Source organism: Hemicordylus capensis, chromosome 1, assembly GCF_027244095.1.
Source record: "Hemicordylus capensis ecotype Gifberg chromosome 1, rHemCap1.1.pri, whole genome shotgun sequence".
NCBI classification, from domain to species: domain Eukaryota; kingdom Metazoa; phylum Chordata; class Lepidosauria; order Squamata; family Cordylidae; genus Hemicordylus; species Hemicordylus capensis.
In genome coordinates, this window is record NC_069657.1 from 73,805,834 (window position 1) to 73,828,104 (window position 22,271).

The 22,271-nt window shown below is 44.7% G+C and overlaps 1 protein-coding gene across 3 annotated transcripts in view; it reads right to left on the reverse strand.

Moving 5' to 3' along the window:
- The window catches only part of LOC128339410 (cytosolic phospholipase A2 epsilon-like), a 70,861-nt gene extending 49,915 nt beyond the window's left edge, over positions 1-20,946 (reverse strand). For all 3 annotated transcript variants that reach the window (XM_053283290.1, XM_053283289.1, XM_053283288.1), the window contains exons 1-5: positions 20,812-20,946; positions 20,383-20,418; positions 12,080-12,155; positions 2,743-2,879; positions 33-164 (exon numbers count right to left, since the gene is read on the reverse strand). In XM_053283290.1, coding sequence (XP_053139265.1) covers positions 33-164; positions 2,743-2,879; positions 12,080-12,155; positions 20,383-20,418; positions 20,812-20,838 — 408 coding nt within the window. In that variant the 5' untranslated portion in view covers positions 20,839-20,946. The remainder of the gene's footprint in view (positions 1-32; positions 165-2,742; positions 2,880-12,079; positions 12,156-20,382; positions 20,419-20,811) is intronic.
- Between the last annotated feature and the right edge of the window lie 1,325 nt (positions 20,947-22,271).

Genomic DNA, 22,271 nt, shown 5'->3' on the forward strand with positions numbered 1-22,271 from the left:
CCATACATTTCTGCAATTACTTCACGACTCACTTGTGGATCCAATTTGAAGCTCACACGACTTGTTTGTTCAATACGCAGTTTAGCGACATCAAAGCAAAGTGAGAAGAGCTCATCATCTTTGGTAATGTAATCTTCATCCCAGATTTTCATTTGTATTATATTCTAGGAACACAATATATTCTGGTAAGTATTTTGAGTCTCAGAGGATTTTTTTAAAAAGGAAAGTATTTGGGGTTTAGGTGCACAAGGAAAATAAATAAGAAAGCCTAAAAGAATTATTCCATTTGCTAAGCAGGGTCCATCTTGGTTTGCATTCGGATGGGTGACTACATGTGAGTGCTGCAAGATATTCTGCTTAGGGGATAGGGATATAGCTCTTTGGAAGAGCATCTGCATGCTTGCTTGCAGAAGGTCCCAGGTTCACTCTCTGGCATCTCCAGGTGGAGCTGGGAGAGAGTCATGCTTGAATCCTTGGAAAGCAGCTGTTAGTCAGTGGAGACAATACAGAGCTAGATGGACCAATGGTCTGACTCAGTATGCGGCAGCTTCATATGTTTCTATGCCTTGAAATATATATTGATGCCTGTGCACATGAGCAGCCAAGCCCAGGCTTGGGAAGCCACTGCCTGGATTGAGCCCGATCTCAGCGCTGCCTTGGCCCCAAGCCTGGGTTTTTTATCTGGTCTTTAACCGGGTTTAGAGGGTGCGGGCAATCCCTCCACCCCGGGACTGGGGTCGTGTATGTGCTCAGGCTGCCTGCAGCCTAAGCACACACAGAGTTGGGCGCCTAGAGCACCTGACTCACGGGGGAATCCCCCAATGCTCCATGCTGCTCACCCCATGCATTGTGGGATCTCTGGATTGGAAGCTGGGTCTCATTTTCCCAGCCTCTGGAGATCCACGCTGCTGAATCATGTGGGAGCACAAGCCATGCTCCACATAATGAACTCCTCATCGTCTGGGGGGAAGGTAGGTTCGACCCTTCTCCCCGCCCCCCGGCTGCCCTCCCACCATGGTGGCAGTTGTGAGAATAGCCTTAACATGTCCAGCTTTCTGGCACCCAAATTCCAAACTCTTTGTCTAGAATACAAAGATGTTCCAACATGCCCAGTGGGATAGCTGACTTCCCCCCCGCCTAAGAAACACAAGCCCAAAGCATTCCTGGGCAAAGGAAACTACTAGTTTTCATGGATGCAACTAAGTGGCATAAAAATTGAAGCTAAGTCCAGACTAGTATCTATCTATCTATCTATGGAAGAGATTTTTTCAGCACTACATCTGATTGCCTCCTCTACCTCAACAAAGCAGAAACTTGCCTACAGCTAAGTGGCAGTTACTGTAATACTGCCATACAGTGTGAGGCACTGTTATAAAGCTTAAGGACCTAGTCACTCTCACCCATATTTTGATGACTCCCAGATTAGACTACAGGAATGGAGTTTCTATGCAAGATTGCCCTTCAATATGGTTTGGAAACTACAATAGTGCCAAATGCCTCTGCCTGCCTACAGCTTCAGGTTAGCAAGAACACATTAAACCTGCTCAAAAACAACTGCTTTGGTTACTAGTTTCTTTCTAGACCCGATTCAAAGTGCTGGCTGTGACCCTCCAAGGTCTGGAGCTCAGCTCAGGCATCTGAAGGGCACTTTCTTCCATATGATCCTGCATCATGCTTTTATAGTCAGTCGATGGGGCATTGCTCCCTGTTCCATTCTTGCAGATAGTAGGGCTGTCATCTACCAGGAGTAGGTTATTTTTGGTGGTAAATCCTGAAGCCCCAGAACAATTTTCCCCAGGAGCTTTCCCAGAAGGTGACTTTACTTTGGGAGGGTGGATGTGCGTTCACATATTGGCCAGATTTACCCCCAAAGTCCATGCAATAGAGAACATTCCATGCATGATTTGGGTTTTTCCCTGCATATTGGAGCTTAGCTCAATTAATGTCCGAGGTTAAAAAAAAAAATCCACTTTTTGCATTGGATTTATTATTATTATTATTATTTTTGCAAATTCAGACTTGCAGTAAAGGTTCACAGGAAACCCTCAGTAAAGCCTGCCATTTGGAAAAGCTCCAGGAAGTTTTAGAAACAGGAGGTGTTTTTATTCCACCAGGCATTTGGAAAATAGCAGGAGATGGCTCTTTTATGATTGCCCTTATGTAATTATAAATTGTGGGCTAATATTATTTCGATTTGTTGGATTTTTTTTTAAGCACCTTGTGCACATTGCTATTGAAAGACAGTCTAGAAATGTTGGCTGACATCCACATGAAAGTTGTGCAACAATGAGGGAAAGGAGATTTTGGATAACGTCCCCTCCTCTCAGCAGCCCATGTTGCCTCCCAAAAATATGTCCCAGAGGGTCCCAAAACCTTCAGAGACATATTTTGGGAGGGAAAGTGGGCTGCAGAGGAAAGGAAAGATTGATGAAAATCACCCCCTTCCCCATCACACACTTGCAACATTAGTCTGAATGTCATTATTTAGCAATAATCAATATTACCTTCAGTAATTTAGGTGAGTGTTCCAGCCATATTCCACACACACAGGTCCCCTTCCTTTTCCCCCCTCTCTTCCATCACTATAACTTACTTGGCTCCTGAACAAACCTTCAAGCAACTATTTGCCTCACAAGATGCCATTTGCTAGAGTGGATGGGGAATGGCATGCATTCCTTTTATTTGTTGCTAGAGCCTTTCTCGAATTGTCTCACAGCAACAAGAACTTAACTCTGGTCTTACCTTTACACGACTGTCAATCCTATAGCAGAAGGCATGATTCCACACTGGATCTTTACAGTTGGGGATAGTTTTGGTCCGGGCTATTTCACTTGAAGCAGTTGGAAGCCATAGAGTCACATAGCAATCAGACTCAGTCACTATAATGAAAATAAATTATAATTAGCCATCTTCTAACACTGAGGCAATTAGAGCATTATATAGATTTGTGGGAACATGGGAACTGCCTATACTGACTGACAGTAGTTTCCCCAAGGTTTCAGGCAGGAGTCTTTCCCAGTCTTGCCTGGAGATGCCAGGGATTGAAACTGGGACCTTCTGCATGCAAAAGGAGATGTTCTACCACTGAGCTTTGGCCCCACTTCCAAAGGCGAAATACACAATTCTCCCAGTCAGGCACTGACTAGACCCACTTAGCTTCAGCAAGGTAGCTGTATCATGTGTCCTTAGCCCATGCTCTGGGACCCTAGTGGGATGTACAGTATGTATAAGGAGAAAATGGGGGTGCTGTGTTTGCTATATGAACAAGAGCCACTGGGAAGCACCATACAGGGAGACTCAACTGGACAGGATAAGAAATATTCTCCCTTCATCATGGAGTCCAGACTCTATACATTCTACATGAACTACCAGTCCAGAACATCAAACAGGAATAGTTATACTGGCACAGTCGTGCCAGTATAGTTAAGCTGGAGAGTGTTTTCAACTTCCCACCATTATAAGCCCTGGACATTCTATTGCTTATAAAATCAAAACTATTTGTCCGATCTGCCTGGCCATCAGCACACATTCGCTAACTTACAAGAGACACTGCCCCTGCCAATTTGGTGAAGATCTGTTGGAAGATGGTTTGATCAGGGCTGCTCAAATTTGGCCTTCCTGCAGATGTTGGCCTACAACTCACATAATCCCTGGCTATTGGCCACCGAGGCTGGGGATTATAGGAGTTGTAATCCAAAAACAGCTGCGGGGGGGGGGGCTAAATTGAGCAGGCCTGGCTTAGAACAGTTTGAAGTTTTTTTCCTCTTTTGAACCGGTTTTTTTAAGAGTTGGTGACATTTTTTTCAGACTGAGGAAATGGTACCCAATGATTTTGTAGTCTATTTGCATAGTTTCAGCCTTAAGACTGCATGACAGAAAAGTGGTTTTTGACATTTCCCTGGGACCCAATCAATGGTGATTTCAGAACTGATCCTCAAAGATGCATTTTAAGAGGCAGAAAAAATATTTATTTGTTTGATTTTATTTCTATACTGCCCTTCCAAAAATGGCTTAGGGCGGTTTACACAGAATAATAAATAAATAAATAAGACGGCTCCCTGTCCCCAGAGGGCTCACAATCTAAAAAGAAACGTAAGATAGACACCAGCAACAGTCACTGGAGGTACTATGCTGGGGGTGGATAGGGCCAGTTGAAAATGAATCTTTAGTGCTAACAGAGTGAGTGTGTGGTAGCAAGTTTGAGGTTACAGTGCCCACAGTGCTACTCACAATAAACATGGCGGCTGACTCACCACACTGCCCCACAGCTAGTGCTCAGATTGTGGCTGTGTATGTGCAGATAGCAGCTGGCTTTCCCACCAGCTGCTGCCTGCTGCCACCACTCCTGCCTGATGCTCCACCCCACTGTCTAATCAGATTCCCCTTTTAAAAACACCTGGACATTCATTAATCCAAAAACTTTCCAATTAAAATGAGAGTTAGAGGCTGTTCTCACGAGCGGCCAAGACCAGGCCCAGGCTTGGCTACCTGTGAGAATGGCCAGGATCTGTGCAGATCCAAGCAGTGCCTTGGCGGCAACCCTACCAAAGAAGCCCCCCAGTTAGCCGATGTTAAGGGCGAGCTTATGCCCTTCACCCTAGCTGCTCAAGTGTCAGCACCGGCTGCTTGCAGCCAGCACTGAGATACTGTGGAGCTCCTGCCCAGTGCTGGGGGGATCCCCACAACTCACTGTGCACTCGTGTGGTGCATTGTGGGATTTCCAGGGGCTGGGATGATGCATCCCGGCCCCTGCATATCCGCACTGTCCATGGCAGCTGCGGACCATCTGGGTGCACATTTCATGTGCCCAGCAATCACCCACCCTCAAGCCCTCTCACTTGATGTGAGAAAGGGTTCTTAAGCTGCTTTACGTTTTCACTCATGCTCTAAAAAGAATGAAAATTGCAAGTTGAGGTGCCCATCTTAACTTCCACACTGTAAGCTGTAAAGACTTTGTACAGTCTAATTTATTACAATGGCTTTAGAATTCCAACAGGCAGAAATTCATCAGAGGCATCTCTAGGAAGTGATTAGGGAAACAGCACCTATTAAATATCTACCTGGATGCATCCCTCCCCAGCCCAAAGACCAAGGCAAAGTGTGGGTGTATGGGGCCTCATTTCTAAAGCCATCATCATATACCAGACTGTACAAAGCCTTTACAGCTTTTATGGTGAGAGGTTAAGGGGCTACTTGCTGGCTCCCCACCGTCAACAAATCATCCAACTGCTCAGTGGGGCTGCTAGTTGAATTGGGGCTTTGTCATTATCATTGGCCTTCAGGGGCCGCCTTGAGGGCTGGGCGTGTTGGTGGGGGGCTGCTGGGCCAGGCCTTGGACAGTGCTGTACTTGGGGGGGTTTAAAGGTAATTTTATAACAATCCCTTATTACTTTATAGGAGTAGATTGTCTCAACTGGTTTGTTTGTTTGTTTGTTTGTTTGGCTGTTATGCTGGTCAAAGACCGAAATAAAGACTATGCTATGCTACTTGTGTTCTCTGTGGTTTCTGGGTGCATATATTTGGTCTGGACTCAAGGCATGGGCCATGCCTCCTAAGAAAGCATTGGGTAAGAATGGGGGATGCCCCATGAAGAATCCAAGGCGGCGATCCCCTCAGTTGTCTTCCTCCAAAGATGAGGGGGATATGGCACAAATTGGTGTGCTGAACCAATAGACAAAAGCGCTTGAGGACTTGGAAGTAGTTTTATCATTGGACAGGACTCTTATCTGCATGTGGCACACCATCCAAGGGGCTGACCCACACACACACCCCACACACAGGGGATTAAAAGATTGTGGAAGAGTCTCAACAGCAAGAGCCCCCCAAGGAAAGAGGGGGGAGAACAAGGAAGAAGAAACAGCTAAAGATCGAAAACCTACCCCCCACCCCCCACTGAGGCAGTGACGGGTGATTTGTTTACTGTGAGTACCAAGAACAGGTTCACAGTCCTAGCCACAGAAGTCCCCATCCTGACCCCCTCAGCCAAGCCAGCACCCCAGATACCAAACAACCCACCAAACAACCCACCAAACAACTGTGAGGGACGGAGCAGGCCCTTGACCTATGTATCCTTGGTTCATGCTGCCTTTTGGAGGCTGGGGCTATTGCCCCTTTTGGGCTGCATCATCATCATCACCCCTGGGCTGCTGGGGCCTTCCTGGGCTTCCCTGGTGGGCCTATGTCCACACTGGTATCAGCTGAACAGGTTTGGAAAGGGGTAGCTCCTCAGGGTACCACTGCAACACCAACAGGGGCTGAGGGTGGATATCCCATGGGTGTGGTCCCATCACCACAGCATTCGCCCTATGAGGCTCTGGGTCTCCCGTTTGCGGATCACTTGCTACCAGCCACAAAGGAGAAATTGAAGGGCTAATTTGTAGGTATATGGATATCATTCATCATGCCATCATGGATTTTGCGGGCACCTCCTGGGCCCTTTATGATGAACATTTTAGGATGAGGTCCGCCCTAGACCCTGCCCTCCCATGGGACACCCCACTGAATGAGCTGTGATTACTCATCACGCCCCCATCCCATCCAGTTGATGGCAACAGGGCTGATAGTGGCCATCTTTTGCCCAAGGCACCAGGCTCCTCCAGTGAGTTGGACATTCCATTGGCCAAAAGGTAAGACTGAGGAACCCGCTATGCAACTGTCTTTTTGGGGCACTCAGTTGGACACTGTTGCGGGATACAGCCGCCTCCTCAAGGGTACGCTTAGGGTGCTTTGAGAGCTCATTGGGGCTCTGGAGTCTGTCAAGAAAACCACACTTAGGGAGCTCCAAGTGGTGACTGACCACCTGAATTTTGCAGGTGGGCAGTAGCTCTGGGATGGGCCATTTTAAGGTGACTGTTGATGCTTAGCTGGAATCTCATAAGAACAGCCCGGCTGGATCAGGCCCAAGGCCCATCTAGTCCACCATCCTGTTTCCCACAGTGGCCCACCAGATGCTGCTGGAAGCCACAGGCAGGAGTTGAGGGCATGCCCTCTCTCCTGCCATTACTCCCCTGCAACTGGTTCTCAGAGCCATCCGGCCTTTTGAGCCTGGAGGTGGCCCACAGCCCTCCGACTAGTAGCCATTGATGGACCTCTCCTCCATGAAGTCATCCAAACCCCTCTTAAGGCCATCCAGGTTGTTGGCTGTCACCACATCCTGTGGCAGAGAGTTCCACAAGTGGATCACGCGTTGTGTGAAAAAGTACTTCCGTTTGTTGGTCCTAGACCTCCTGCCAATCAATTTCATGGAGTGACCCCTGGTTCTAGAGTTGTGTGAGAGGGAGAAGAATTTCTCTCTCTCCAAATTCTCTAAACCATGCATGGTTTTATAGACCTCTATCATGTCTCCCCGCAGTCGTCTTTTTTCTAAACTAAAAAGCCCCAGGTGTTGTAGCCTTGCCTCATAAGAAAGGTGCTCTAGGCCCCTGATCATCTTGGTTGCCCTCTTCTGCACCTTTTCCTATCTCGCTGCCTCATCACAGGGTATGGGTTACTAAGGGCATGCACCGACACTCTATTCAAACTGTGCAGGTACACTGGAGCGCCTCGCAGTTCTCAAGGGCCGCTGGACAGGACAGTCAGGCTCAGCAGCCGCTCCCACTCCACCCACCTCTGCTACACGGGGGCTGCTCAGCTCACCACCACCCCCAGCTGTGCACATGGCGGCTAGAATTATTTTAAAGACTGGTGTTTCGGCCTTGTTGCAGCAGCGGGTGGGAGGGAGGAGAGAAATTTTTCACCGGGGCCCAGACCTGTTCTCGGTGGCCCTGGGTGTAAAGGCTCCATGTCTGTTATGTAGTTGAAATAAAGCTCCTAGAAAAGACAGGCTTGTCTCAGCTCTCAGTATAATACACGGTGCCAGAAGATAAATGTAACCCAAGAGCTTATTAACATGATTGTTTGTTGGGTATCTTTTCTTACTATATCATGGGGGGAAATGTTAGAAATGTAGCAGTTTTTTTCCATCCAGTACTGTACAGCGCGCTCAGACAAGACCACTTTGCCTCAAAAATGAAAGGGAAAGTCAGCTTTTAGAAACATTGCCCACTCCTTTAAAGATGGTTTTGTGAATTGTTAACAATCGTTAACAATTTGTTAACCCTAAACTAGTCAATAAATCCAAACCAACACAGGATAATCAATACTGCCCAAGCTTGCCAAAACTGCATTGTGCTCAAATATTATTATGCACAGCATAACATTTTCTGCAAAGGTAAACCTTCTTAACATAGGTGGAGTTGCCTCTCTTGAAAACATTACAGCTGCCTTGCATGTAGTCGTGGTTTCCTAATCCACCACATGTTCTCTAGCAAACGTATTGCTCTGCTCCGTCATCATTTGTCAAGGGTTAAGGATTTTGTAACCTCACGTGTATGAGCAAATGCCTTTTGCATAGTGTTGATCTTGTTCATGTTGTGACTTGTAATTAATCACAATGTCACCATCTAAGTCCGCAATAATTACAGCTGACTTAATACCTGTAGTAATTTCCCAACAGATCATATGCTCATTTCCCCAATGGCTTTGAAAGACATATGCATATAATACCTGGGAAAGAAATTCCCTCCTCGTGTTCTAAACATACTTCAGTATGAATTGTTTACTTCTTACACAATCAATATTTCTCAATGACAAATGCATAAGCAGAAGCAAACTGGCCACCCAGTGACCTCCCCAAGGTCAAGGGAATGCAGCATCAATCCTCTATATGTAATGCCATTTCAGTTAGTAACTTTTGTGCCAAAAGTAACGATTTCTCACCTAATTGTGCCAAAATTCATAAAGACCAAAGAATTCCCAATTTTACCAGCTATGTTTGTGATGTGTGAAATACATAGATAAAATACCTAGATAAAATCAGGTAAAGTAGTATGGGCTGGATTCTGTCTTTAAAGCCAATGTGGGGTTGAGGAAATCTGACACACATATCTTTATATCAAGCAAAGCATTTGTGCCTGTTAAGACATCAGAATTTATCAAGATGCATGGTTTAGCCACTTTAAACTCAGCTCTGTTTGTGCATCTTTAAAATGTGAAGAGATAACGGTATTGTTGGGAACAACCTTCAAGCACAAATAAGTGTGGTATGAATTACACGCTTTGTCTTTTGTACTCTAAAAGAAAAGAAAAAGTGAGACAGGATGAAAACTCCTTGTGTCAACTAGGAATTTGTCAGCTGACCTTGGTTAAATCAGATAATTGTCTTCCTGTATGATGCTCAGCAGCTTTCATGCCATTTTTAGATACTAACATGATTCAATTGGACCCTGTGCTGCTGTGGCACTTACAACAGGTTCCCCATGTAGGAAATTATTTTGAAAAGCAGCAAAATAATAAAGTGTAACCTTCTTTCATATTCTTGTCATGGAAGAAAGCAACATATGTTTCATAGAAAATGTTGGCATATTTATATGAAGCACGTAAGAGGCACCACAAAGTGTGATGCAGTAATTGGGATATGCATTATGTCTCTAATAGCCTTGAAGCATTATGCCTGTTTGGCAACATACCTACTACCTTTGGACTCTAATGTGAAAGGGAGCAGAAGGAATCATACGTGCCCAAATACCTTTAATTGAACATTCACCTTTTTTGCAGCTGTACCACATTGCTAGCTTATGTTCAGTTTGTGATTAACAGCAATTCAAAGGAACTTTTCTTTCCTACTACTGCCAAGCCAATATTTCCCATCCTATAACTGTGCATTTTATCTATCTATCTATCTATCTGCCTAAATGTAGAACTGTGCATTTGTCTCTGCTGAATCTCATTTTCATAATTTCAGCACAGTGTTCTATTCTGTCATGGTAATTTTAAGTTTTGGGTTTGTTTGTTTGTTTAGGTGTTGGCAAATGTCATCTATAAATTTGATGAGGATTCCCTCCATTTCTTAATCTAAGCCATTGATTAAAATGTTGAAGGGGACTGGATTCTGAACATAGGCCTGTAGCACCCTACTCAAAACCTCCTTCCAGTTCGATAAGGAGCCATTGTTAAGCATTATTTGAGTAGTTCCACTTTACATTTTTTGATGTCATTTCTGTTGTATTCTATCTAATAATCTGTTATGTTTTGTTGATTAGAAGTTTGTCCCAGTTGGGATCCTGTAGAGAGTGTGAGGGTGGGGTCAGAAAGAAAAGAGAGGAAAAGGAGGAGAAAAATGGAATTGTTTCTGAATAATGCTTAGTTATTCAAACATAAGATTTCTTTGTATTTATGAGGGAAGCAGCTATAAAACAATGTCTTTGCTCATGTCAAATTATATGAAATGTTCTGACTTATCTAACCTATTGTGAGTTCCCAAATGAACCATAAACCTTTTTGTCTGATCTGATCACACATAAGCAGCTGCCATGTGCTTGGAAAACATAGGCTGCATTCCGACTTATCAGTTAACCATAGTTAAGCATGGCCAAGATTTCAATTTGAAACTCCAAATTGCACTGCAGACGTTCACCAAACCATGGGCCCGCCATACACCAGTTGCAGGAAAAAGGAGCTCCTCCTGCTGCCTGGCTGCTGAAGCACATCCCAGCAAGCGACATGGGCCCAACTTTGGACAAAGCATCAGCATGTCAGCGAAGCATCTGTGATTGCCCACTATCTAATGGGGGGGGGTGTCCTTTGCATTCAGCTAGCTTCCTCGGGCCAATGACAGCTTTAAAAAGGAAAGAAGGAAAGGAAAGGAATGGAAAGAAAAAGCAAGCTTCTGCATTGCTGCATCCACGAAGTGCAGAGATGGAGGAGGAGAGGGAATGGGCAGTGGGGGGCAGATCATGACATGCAAGGATCATTTTCTCATGTACTTCTGTTATGAAGCGATGGTCCACTGTTTTTCCCCCAAAGAGACAATGTTTCAGAGAGAGGAAGTGGAGAGGAGAGCAATCCTAGAGAAGCTTCCCTTGGTCATTCGTCTTCCCCCCTCCACGGCTGCCCCCCAAAATCATTTCCCCTCCCCCTCCAAGGGGGATATGATTGCATTCTCTGCTGCACCAAAGCCCCCCAAAACTGCTGCTTGCCCTCCCCACCTTCCACATCCAAAATCCCAAACCCGCTCATCGCACTCTGCATCCCCACCTCCCTCCCCATCCCTCCACTGCCCAGGTGAGAGAGGGGGTGCTCTGCACTTCTAGTTGAAAAATACAGTGGTTTGAGAAAGAATGGTTTCACTTTACTGGGAAACAAAAGAAAACACTTTACAGTGGCTTGAAGCTGGGAGTAGCAGGAGGGTTGGCTCTTTAAGGTCCCCTGCACATGTCACTATTGACAGGCCTGAGAGAGGCAGGGTGGTGTGGTGCTCCGGCCGATACATGGCCAACGAAAATTGTGGCATGAATATAGCAGCCAGGTCCCTAGGCAGGTTTGCCCCACCACAGACCTGCCCAGGTTTGGAAATCAGCACAAAACTGCAGTTATGGCAGCTCCCAGAGCCAGACATAATGCTTTGGCAGCCAAACCAGAGGTCTTGGTGGCGAACCTTTGTGCAAACCGAAGGTTCATTTGGAGTTTGGCAAGGCAAACCAGAGGTAGCTTTTTACGCTTTACTGTGGTTTCGTACACCTGTACGTAACCTCTGCCCCAATCAAATGCAGTTATCCATTATGTTTGAACTGGCCCATACAAGAATGAGAATGAGAGGTGTATATGGTCTGTATGGTTTTTTCATTGCTGAGTTCAAAACATACATCCATTGGCACCATAGACAATATTATGTTAGGATGACTTCTAAGTGTTAGGATGACTTCTTTGCTCTGCTGAGCTGAAAGATTATGGAATCTGACAGTCCTATGGCTAATGCATTTTATTGTCTACAAATACAATAAATTATGCTCTTCAGATACTTTTTGTTCATTTTTGCCTAGAATAAGCTTTAAGAAAAATGTTTTGCCTAGAATAAGCTTTAAGAGAAATGTTATTATGAGAGCAGCCATAGGGGAAATGGAAACAACATTTGTAGACCTCTAATCAGCAGACTTGATGACGACAACAATTCATGAGCTCCATTTGACCCATAGGCCCCCATTTCTGTGAGACAAACATTATTTTCTAGAAGCATGGAATTAATGTTAACAGAGATACTCACAGGTATCTGCCTTGTGGATATTTCTGGCTCTCATTACTCGTACTGTGAGGAGTCTGAAAGGAGTTTCATTTCTTTGCTAGTACAAGAAACAACATCAACATCAGTGTTTGTACAAGCGTTTTTACATACATACACATATACAAATGAGACTGAGAATGAACAATACAGCATGCAGGGTGAGTCTTTGTCTGTAGAAGTTGACAATTTCTTCGTTACTCCAAGTAAGTTGTAAACAAACCCTGTTTATATTGCATATTTTAGAAAACAGTTTGAAAAAGGGATAAGCAAAAATAGGAATAGGAATATGCCAATTCAAAAATAGGAATAGGCATATACCAATTCATAGGAACATAGGAAGCTGCCATATACTGAGTCAGACCATTGGTCTATCTAGCTCAGTATTGTCTTCACAGACTGGCAGTGGTTTCTCTGAGGTTGCAGGCAGGAATCTCTCTCAGCCCTATCTGGGAGATGCCAGGAAGGGAACTTGGAAACTTTCGCTCTTCCCAGAGCGGCTCTATCCCCTGATGGGAGTATCTTATAGTGCACATACTTCTAGTCTCCCATTCATATGCAACCAGGGCAGACCCTGCTTAGCTAAGGGGACAAGTCATACTTGCTACCACAAGACCAGCTCTCCTCATTCAGAATTCTGAGGTCCTTTTATGTAGCAATAGGATGCATGCATGCTACTGCAGATAAGATTGTTGCCATTAAAGAGATAATCAGAGGAGTGTTGACTTTGAAAACACTGGTGGCACATGAGGTGGAAAAAATAGCATCAGTCCTCCTCCAGACCGGTGATCAGTGCTGTCAGAGTGCCAGTTATCCCTCTGGCAATGTATGTAGCCCTGATCCAGAAAGGGGCACATGCATGCAGCCCTGGCCACAGAATGCAAGGAGATTTTTCCCTCTGTATTTCCCTTTTGTAGAGTGCACAGCAAATTTCCCCATCAGATCAGACCAATTATCTCTAACTATTAAGCAAATAGCTGCACTGGTAGCTGCTGCAAGCCAACCATTAGGAGTAAGCAGATAACTTTCTGAGTGAATAAAACAAGCTGTTATGATATAAATGGCAGTGAGTAAAGGTCAAGTGCTAAAATTTAACCAGTACAAACAAAAAATATTTAAGTGGCTAGTGGCGCAGCAGGGAAATGACTTGACTAGCAAGCCAGAGGTTGCTGGTTCGAATCCCCACTGGTATGTTCCCCAGACTATGGGAAACACCTATATCGGGCAGCAACAATATAGGAAGATACTGAAAGGCATCATCTCATACTGCGCAGGAGATGGCAATGGTAAACCCTTCCTGTATTCTACCAAAGACAAACATAGGGCTCTGTGGTTGCCAGGAATTGAAACTGATGGCACATTTTACCTCTACTGGGGAAATTACTCAGAGTAGTCCCATTGAAATTAAAAGGACACTAAAGGTAAAGTGTGCCGTCAAGTCAATTTCGACTCCTGGCGACCACAGAGCTCTGTGTTTTTCTTTGGTAGAATACAGGAAGGGTTTACCATTGCCTCTTCCCATGCAGTATGAAATGATACCTTTCAGCATCTTCCTACATTGCTGCTGCCCGATATAGTAGCAGTGGAGATTTGAAATGGCAGTCTTCTGCTTGTTAATCAAGCATTTCCCCGCTGTGCCATTAAGCAATGTCTAAGTTGTCATTTTTTCCTTTTAATTCCCATGGGAATACTTTGAGTAATTTTACATATGTCAGCCAGTGGCTAATATTCTCTACAGTACTCTGGCAACAGGAGGAGAGCTGTAGGTCTGCAAGGCGCCTTCAGCACCCCTGCACTGAAGACATCTTGTGCTGTGGACCAGGCATGGAGGGGGAACAGTTTTTGTGTCTGTCCTCCATCCAAAAGCCCTTTCCACTTGTATGAATATATTCCTGAGGGCATCCTCAGGAGCATATTTATACAAGCGGAAAGGGCTTCTGGAGGGAGGAGAGAGACACGCCCATTGCTCCCCCTCCCCTTCCACTTTCATGCCCATTCCATTGAGCAAGAAACTTCCAGCGCAGAGACACTGGAGGCTCCTTGTGGACTCATGTCTCTCCTTCCTGTCACCAGAGGGCTGTGGAGAATGTGAGCCAGTTTTTTTAAGCAATGGTTCTGCTGGCATCTCATTGACATCATCAAGACTCACAAATGTGCAACTGGGCTGTGCACAGATGAATCACAAATACATCCTCATTCAAGAGGTTCGCTTCAGCTTATTGTTCTGTTGCTGCATAGAAGAAGGACTGTGGGCTGGGTCACACAAGTATTTTTACATATTGAGCTAGTCACACAATATTGGTGTGGTCCAGTTCGAATCCCCGTGGGTATGTTTCCCATACTATGTTTCCCATACTATGGGAAACACCTATATCAGGCAGCAGTGATATAGGAAGATGCTGAAAGGCATCATCTCATACTGTGTGGGAGATGGCAATGGTAAGGTTAAGGTAAAGTGTGCCATTGAGTCAGTGTCAACTCCTGGCAACCACAGAGCCCTGCAGTTGTCTTTGGTAGAATACAGGAGTAGTTTACCATTGCCATCTCCCGTGCAGTATGAGACGATGCCTTTCAGCATCTTCCTATATCGCTGCTTCGTGATATATAGGGATTCAATCCGGCAACCTCTGGCTTGCTAATCAAGTAATTTCCTTGCTGTGCCATTAGGTGGCTAACCCCTCCTGTATTCTACCAAAGACAACCACAGGGCTCTGTGGTCACCAGGAACATAGGAAGCTGCCATATACTGAGTCAGACCATTGGTCTGTCTAGCTCAGTATTGTCTTCACAGACAAGCAGTGGCTTCTTCAAGGTTGCAGGCAGGAATCTCTCTCAGCTCTATCTGGGAGATGCCAGGGAGGGAACTTGGAACCTTTTGCTCTTCCCACAGTGGCTCCATCCCCTGAGAGGGATATCTTACAGTGCTCACACTTCTAGTCTCCCATTCAAATGCAACCAGGGTGGACCCTGCTTAGCTAAGGTGGCAAGTCATGCTTGCTACCACAAGACCAGCTCTCCTCTCCTGGAAAGGTGTCAACACCAACCTGATGGCACACTTTACCTTTGAACTTTAAAGTGCAATGGCCCTGTGAAATCTGTGTGGTGATTATAACTCAGCACATCCGGGAATGTGTTAGGAAATTGAGATGAGGCAGGCTTCATCATGTTGATATCACAACTGAGTCACTACATCATGTCCAATTTGGGAGAGGAAAGCAACATGTGGAAATGACTAGGTGACTATGTCATAACAGCTCTGTACCAATACATTGACTGTTGGTGCATACTGCTAATATGAGATTGTGGGGAGAACGCAGGGATGCCAGCATCAGTCTGACCAACATGGCATACAGCTGAGTGTGTTGCTGCCATGACGGAACAGAAGGAGGCAGGGCCCAGGATACATGAGAAATTAAGGGTGTGCAAAACCGGTTTGAATCAAACTGGGTTCCATTTGAACCAACCTGGTCTGATTAGTTTGTGCTTGAACCAAACCAGCCTCAAAAAATGGTGGCTGGTCTGAGTTTGAACTGAACCAGGCCCCATCCATTACAGACCAGTTCAAACCAGTTTGAGGGGCTATGCTTGTAAATAGGGAATCTTGCCTTTATTATTTATTACATTTATACCCAACTCTTCCTTTAAGAGACTTCTAAGGGCAGCCAGGGGTGGGGGTGGCAAGAGGGCACCTTACCAGCAGCGGCAGCTCATCTAAACTCCAGCACTCCCCCCACCAGCAGTGTGATCTGCATGGCAGCAATGTGGTTATGGCCTCCACACATGCACAGAGGCCAGAACTGCACCACCACCACATGAGCGCTGGGGTTTAGAGAGCTGCGGGCGATGGTAATGTGTCCTCTCATCACCTCCCCCATCCCCGACTGCCCTCAAAAGCCTTTTCAAGGCAGAATTCCCCTTTGCTTGTAAAAGGGAATCCTGAGGATTCCCCTTGACAAGCATAGCCCTTCAGACCATTGGACTGGGTCAGACCAGGTCGACCCATTTCGACTAAATGGACCAGACCGCCAGTCAATTCCAAGTGCGATTTGAATTCAGTCTGAATTCAAACCAAATCACTAGAAACTGTTCAATGCATACCCCTATGAGAAGTAGCAAGATGCCAATTCATCCTTCCACTGAACCTTTCTTGCTATGAACTAGGGCAGGGCTGTACAACTTCAGCTCTCCTGTAGATGCTGGACTACAAATCCCACCATCCCTGACTATTGGCCATTGTGACTTGGGATTATGGACCTGTAGCTGGAGGGTCAAAGTTGTGCAGCCCTGAAGTAGGCTATTCCCAAGACCTCCTTCAAGACACTCAGGGAAGGGGCAGAGCTTGGCAAATGTGAAGGATGAAAGAAAACTGGGCAATCCAAAGGAACAGGGCCTAGGAGGTTAGTCACCACAGCCCCTTAAATGAAGCTCACCCAAGAGCTCACCAAAAGTGATCAGCAAGGGAACTGGACAGCTATACCCCTCTTTCTTGGTCTGTGGTTAGGAGTGCTAGTGGAGAGCATGTCAGAGGAAGCTGGAGATCACAAGGCGGCATGTGTACATTAGGTCTGTGTGAACAGGTATGTATTCAGTTCAGTATTCTGAGCATATACTCTTAAAGAGTTTGAATCAATATTCAGAGAATATACTTTTCAACTATTTAGGATTCCTTCTCAATTTGGATTTAGTAATTAGGATCTGAATTTTCCATTTGTCCAAATATTTGTCCATGTGATATGACAGAGAACCAATAAAATTCCTACACTGTGTTCATTTCTTTACAGAAATGAAGGGGTAGAAGCCGCTTAAGTGGGCATTAAGCCAGCAACATTTCAGATAAATAGGTACAAGGGATTTGGTTTTGGTTTTTTTTTTAAACTTTAAAGTTTTGGAGGGAAAAAAGCTTATAATGTATTTTTGTTATTCAGCAATGGGATAAGAATAGCAGGGAATTGGTAGGCCTTTCTGAGGGCATTATTCAAGAGGCATGGCAACTTGCAGAAGGCTCTTTGACTATGAAAATGGAGCTTGATATATTCTTGCCTACATTGTAGGGAAGGGAAGAGGCTGAGGAAAGTAATTGGCCACTTAATATGTCAGTTTCAAAAGACTCTTTCTCCTCTCCCTATTTTCCATATATAGAAGTTCACCTTATTTGCTCTCTTTTGTCAGTGTCATTGTTTGCCACTGAAGAACTGCAAGAAAAAACCTCTGACTATCCGAATCTCTCCAAATGAATTCAGACATTGCTGATTCAGAGAGATATATGGGGGCTATGGGCGCCTTCAGATGTCACGGGGAACCTGAGGCAAACTCACCTCAGGTTCGCCCCCCGTGACATCCGAATGATTGGAACTGCAGTTCCCAGACACAGCTATAGTTCCGATTCTTCCCCCAAACCTGGGAATGAACCCTCAGTTGGAAGTAAGATATACTTAGCAAACCATGGCTCCAACATGTCATCCAGTTTGGGCAGCTTGCACAAACTGGAGTTCAGGGGAGGAAGCTCCTCCCTCTCTCAAGCACAGTTGGCTGCTGCAGTTGTCCTCCTTGTGTTGGAGGAAGCCAGCACAGCCCCCTTTGCAGTCTCCCAGACAGCAAATGACAATCGCCTTGGAGCACACCAGGGGAATGGAGGCAAACTACAGGTCCATTGGACCTGTGGTTTGCAGTTATGTCCGAAGGCAGCATATATTGCAAGGCCTTGTGCCCTTGCAAGGGCTTTATGCCACATACATAAATTTGAATGTAACCCAGTAACTACAGGTACAGTCCCTACACAGAAATACCTAGATGGATAAATTGTGCCTCTAAGTGAGCATGTCACAGCCATGAACTCAACACAGGACAGATTTTCTCCTGAGGAGATTGCCACTGAGCATGAACTCCCCCTTAAGCTTGATTGCTCCCAATATTTTAAAGTCTATCACAAATGCACCTTTCAGTGATACCTGCTAGGAAACATTAAAATACAAGGAGGAAAGCTGGTCTTGTGATAGCAAGCATACATTGTCCCCTTTGCTAAGCAGGGTCCACCCTGGTTTGCATATGAATGGGAGACTACATGTGATCATCTGCATGCAGAAGGTTCTCCAAGTCCACCCCAACCCCAAACAGCATCTCCAAGATAAGGTTGAGAGAGACTCCTGCCTGCAACCTGGGAGATGCCGTTGCCGGTCTCTGTAGACAATACTGAGCTAGATGGACCAATGGTCTGACTCAGTATAAGGCAGTTTCCTATATCCCTGTGTAAAGCACACTAACCCAAGGAACCCACAATGCAATGTGACAAGCACACCAGGCAGGGGCGGGGGAAGCTAGCATGTTCCAGTATTATGCAATACTGTTTTTAAAGCTTTTATCCTGCTTTCCATTTAAGTTAATAAGACACCTTACAAAAATGGTTTAAACACAATAAAACCAATTCCAACATCCAATTAAAACATAACACATGATAAAAATAGAAGGTGGCAGTGAAAAATCAGCTGGGTAGTGCAGGGGCAGGGAGCCTTGAATCAAACTAGAAGACATGAGAAAATGAATCATTGCATGTCCATCATTTTGTTGTTTTTATAAATGGTAGCCATAACCCCCTGAATATGAATCAGGGCCATAGCAAAAGCGAGTGGGGTTTACCTCTCTTAATGCTCCCCTACATAAGCAATCTCCCTTAAGCAGGAAATAATATCACAGGGAGAAGGAGGGCTTAAAATCTTTATCCCTGATGTACTAGTTTAATTTTAGATGAGGGAAATGATCAAAAATGGTATCCACCAAATGCAGTCTGAAGTGTTACAGCTCATTCTATGACCTGAAGATTTCTGTCCCCTCTTTTTGCTACATGTATAATCCTGGCTAGGGTGGAAACCAAAATTTATCCAAAGTGAAATCTGAATAGTAATTTCAGGGTTACTCTCAAGGTGAAACATCAGAAACATTTCTGACAGTCTCTCCACATCCCTGATCCAGGCCTTGGACACTTTGCCACTAATTTGCCTATGCCTGTGCCTCCCTTGAAGCATGTTCAGTGGAACATGAGTCCTGATGTGCCAGGGCAACATCTCAGGTCAACTTATAATGGTCAGTAGCTTGTAGTGTTACACTGGTATTAGGATGACTCTTCCGTTCTTGAATGCTTCTTTACCCTTGTATTGCATTCAGTAATGAACTATAAGCTGCATTACTTTTTCACAACCTTTGAAAAAGGAAGAACTCACAGTGGGAGGCATTCCTCCATTTCCTTTCTGCATCAAGAAATCTGTCATTTAGCCCCTGGGCTGAACTATTCTGCTGCCAAGCCTCTTGGCAAGATCCTATTCAAAAATATGACAATCTGGTCATATCCTTTTGCTTCACGGCTTGCATCCTGTGCAACGTAATGCAGGAGGTTGAGCACTACCAATGCCATTGTGTGTGTCTAAAAACACTGCTGGTGATGTTGTGGAACAAGGCTATTCTTCTGTGACTTAAAATAGCACAAGCAGAGGGGCATGATACAATGTCCATTTAAAGTCATGGATGTCAATATGTGCAACTGGACTTGCATATAAATTTTAAGTCGCAGTGGAACACCAACACTGGTAAGTCACAAGTGGAACACCACCACCACGCAGCAGTGTGGGTGATGCTGAACAACCCACACTATGGTATGTAGAATGTAAACCACACATTTGGCCAAAATCATTCTACCACATAGCAATGTTTCTGAAAGCTGTTCCAAAATCCACATACGCCAGTTAACAGAAATACTATAGATATCAGACAAAGAAATGCCACCTCCATCTGTGACCAACAGTCCTTCAGACTATCATTCTGGATTTGTTCTCTCATATGTCCAAGCTAATTCTTGGATGATACCAAAGAGGAAAAATTGTTCATAATCTTCATTATTCCTGTATAATTAATTAACCAATCAATCAAACAAAGTAAATAAATACCCATAAGGATTACTATACCCACATACACTCATATTTCCATGAAAAGAGTCAAGAAAGAAAGATAAAGAAAGAAGAGATACACTGAGAGAGAGAAAATAAACTGAGAAAAATAAATCAGAATAAAATAAGGGACCTAGTACATGGGCACAAAACAACAGTAAGCAACAAGATGAATGAATGGTTTTTAAAAGTATCCATAAAGCACATATTGCATTTGCAGTTAAACTAGTAGATGGTAATGTGACAACATTCTGGCACTTTTTCATCTTTCAGCTCTCCCCAGTACCCTTTGGACTACAACTTGGGTTTAGCACTGGATAGCATCTAATGATGCTCACCCCATTTAGTACATACCAGTCTTGCCAGATGTTCTGGGTTGTTGGCTAAGCCCTAAAGAAAGAAGCAATAATATATTTAGATAATATATTTAGGGAAACCATTCAATGTTATAAGTCAACATCTGCAAACACACCTACCCTTACCCAAATGCACAAACACTATACCAATCTCCCACACATTGTTGGTTTTTGTTGTTGTTTTGGTGGGGAGTGGGGGCAGGTTGGTAGGGATTTGGTTCTAGCTCTCTGGCTTTAAGTACCACTGGGGTAAAAAGCTTTCTCTGCAATCCACATCCAAAAGACAAACTCTCCCAGATTTAGTACTTGTGGACCTGCCAAGTTGTCAAAACACATTTTCTTACATGTAAAGATGGGTCACAGTGGGCTTCTAAACTGGATGCTCACCAACTCAACTAATATTATTTAGTTCATGGAATTTTCTTACCTCAGGTGAACTTAAATTTGTTCCCATAGTGGTTTCTGCTGCATGAAACGCAGCTGCTTGCAGTGGGAGTGATACAATCCACAACTGACAAGTGTTTCCTGCCTGAAGTAAATGAGCAGGTGTTTTATGAAATGACTCATGACCCCACCCCTTGCTGAATTCCAAAGAAGTAAATAGTCCCCTCCCCTTTCTCCACAGTCTATTGGAGCTAACCATGAAGACATTTACATTCCTATTGTTGCAACTTAAGTGACTGGGCTACTATGACCCATGCTTGGTCAACCCAGAACATCCTTTTCATCATGCCTTTGGTGTACTAGGTCTTTAAAGCATAGGTATCTGGAGATAAGTTGGCAGCTTCAATGACTGAATTCCTATGGGAGGCTCATTGGTCTGGGAGTTCCAGACTAAATATTACCATGATATAATTGTACTGTACTGTACATACACACAGGACTGCCAATGAAGTTAACTTAAGAACATAAGAACAGCCTTGCTGGATCAAGCCCAAGGCCTGTTTCAACATCCTGTTTCACACAGTGGCTCACCAGATGCCACTGGGAGCCTACAGGCAGGAGTTGAGAGCATGCTGCTCCTGCTGTTACTCCCTTGCAACTGGTATTCAGAGGTATCCTGCCTCTGGCACTGGAGGTGGCCTGTAGCCCTCAGACAAGTAGCCATTGATAGACCTCTTCTCCATGAAGTTATCCAAACCCCTATTAAAGCCATCCAGGTTGTTGGCTGTCGCAGGTGCTGCCCGTGAACACACGGGTGGGGGGGGGGGCGGTTGACAGCTTCTTTAAGTGTAAACTGAGTAGGTGCTCCACCCGCCACCCCACCCCACCCCCACCCCAGAGGCGCATTCACAGGCCATGCCTGGGCTGTCACCACATCTTCTGGCAGATAATTCCACAAGTTGCTTATGCATTGTGTGAAAAAGTACTTCCATTTGCTGGTCCTAAATTTCCTGGCAATCAATTTCATGGGATGAACCATCAATTTCATGGGATGGCCCATGGTTCTAGTGTTATGTGATAAGGGGGGAAAAATATCTCTATCCATTTTCTCCATACTATGCATGATTTTATAGAGCACTAGTATATCTCCCCACAGTCATCTTTTTTCTAAACTAAAAAGCCCCAGCTGCTATCATTGAGTGGTACATCCCAACCATCCCAACTCTATGGGGAAAATGGGGGTGGGGGTCAGAAATGGCTAGGAAGAGAGTTCTGAAATTTGGCACTCAGGTAGTGGAGGATGGCAGGACTCTGTGTATTGAGTTTCAAGTAAATGGTCAATCCATTGATTGTTACTGAACTTTTAATATTAAGCTGAAAATGCACCAAATAACATCACATTCGGGATTCACTGGGTATATATATATTTCCAAGGGATAGACCAATTTACTTGAAATTCAACACATAAGAGCCCTGTGTCCTCCACTACCTGTGTGCCAATTT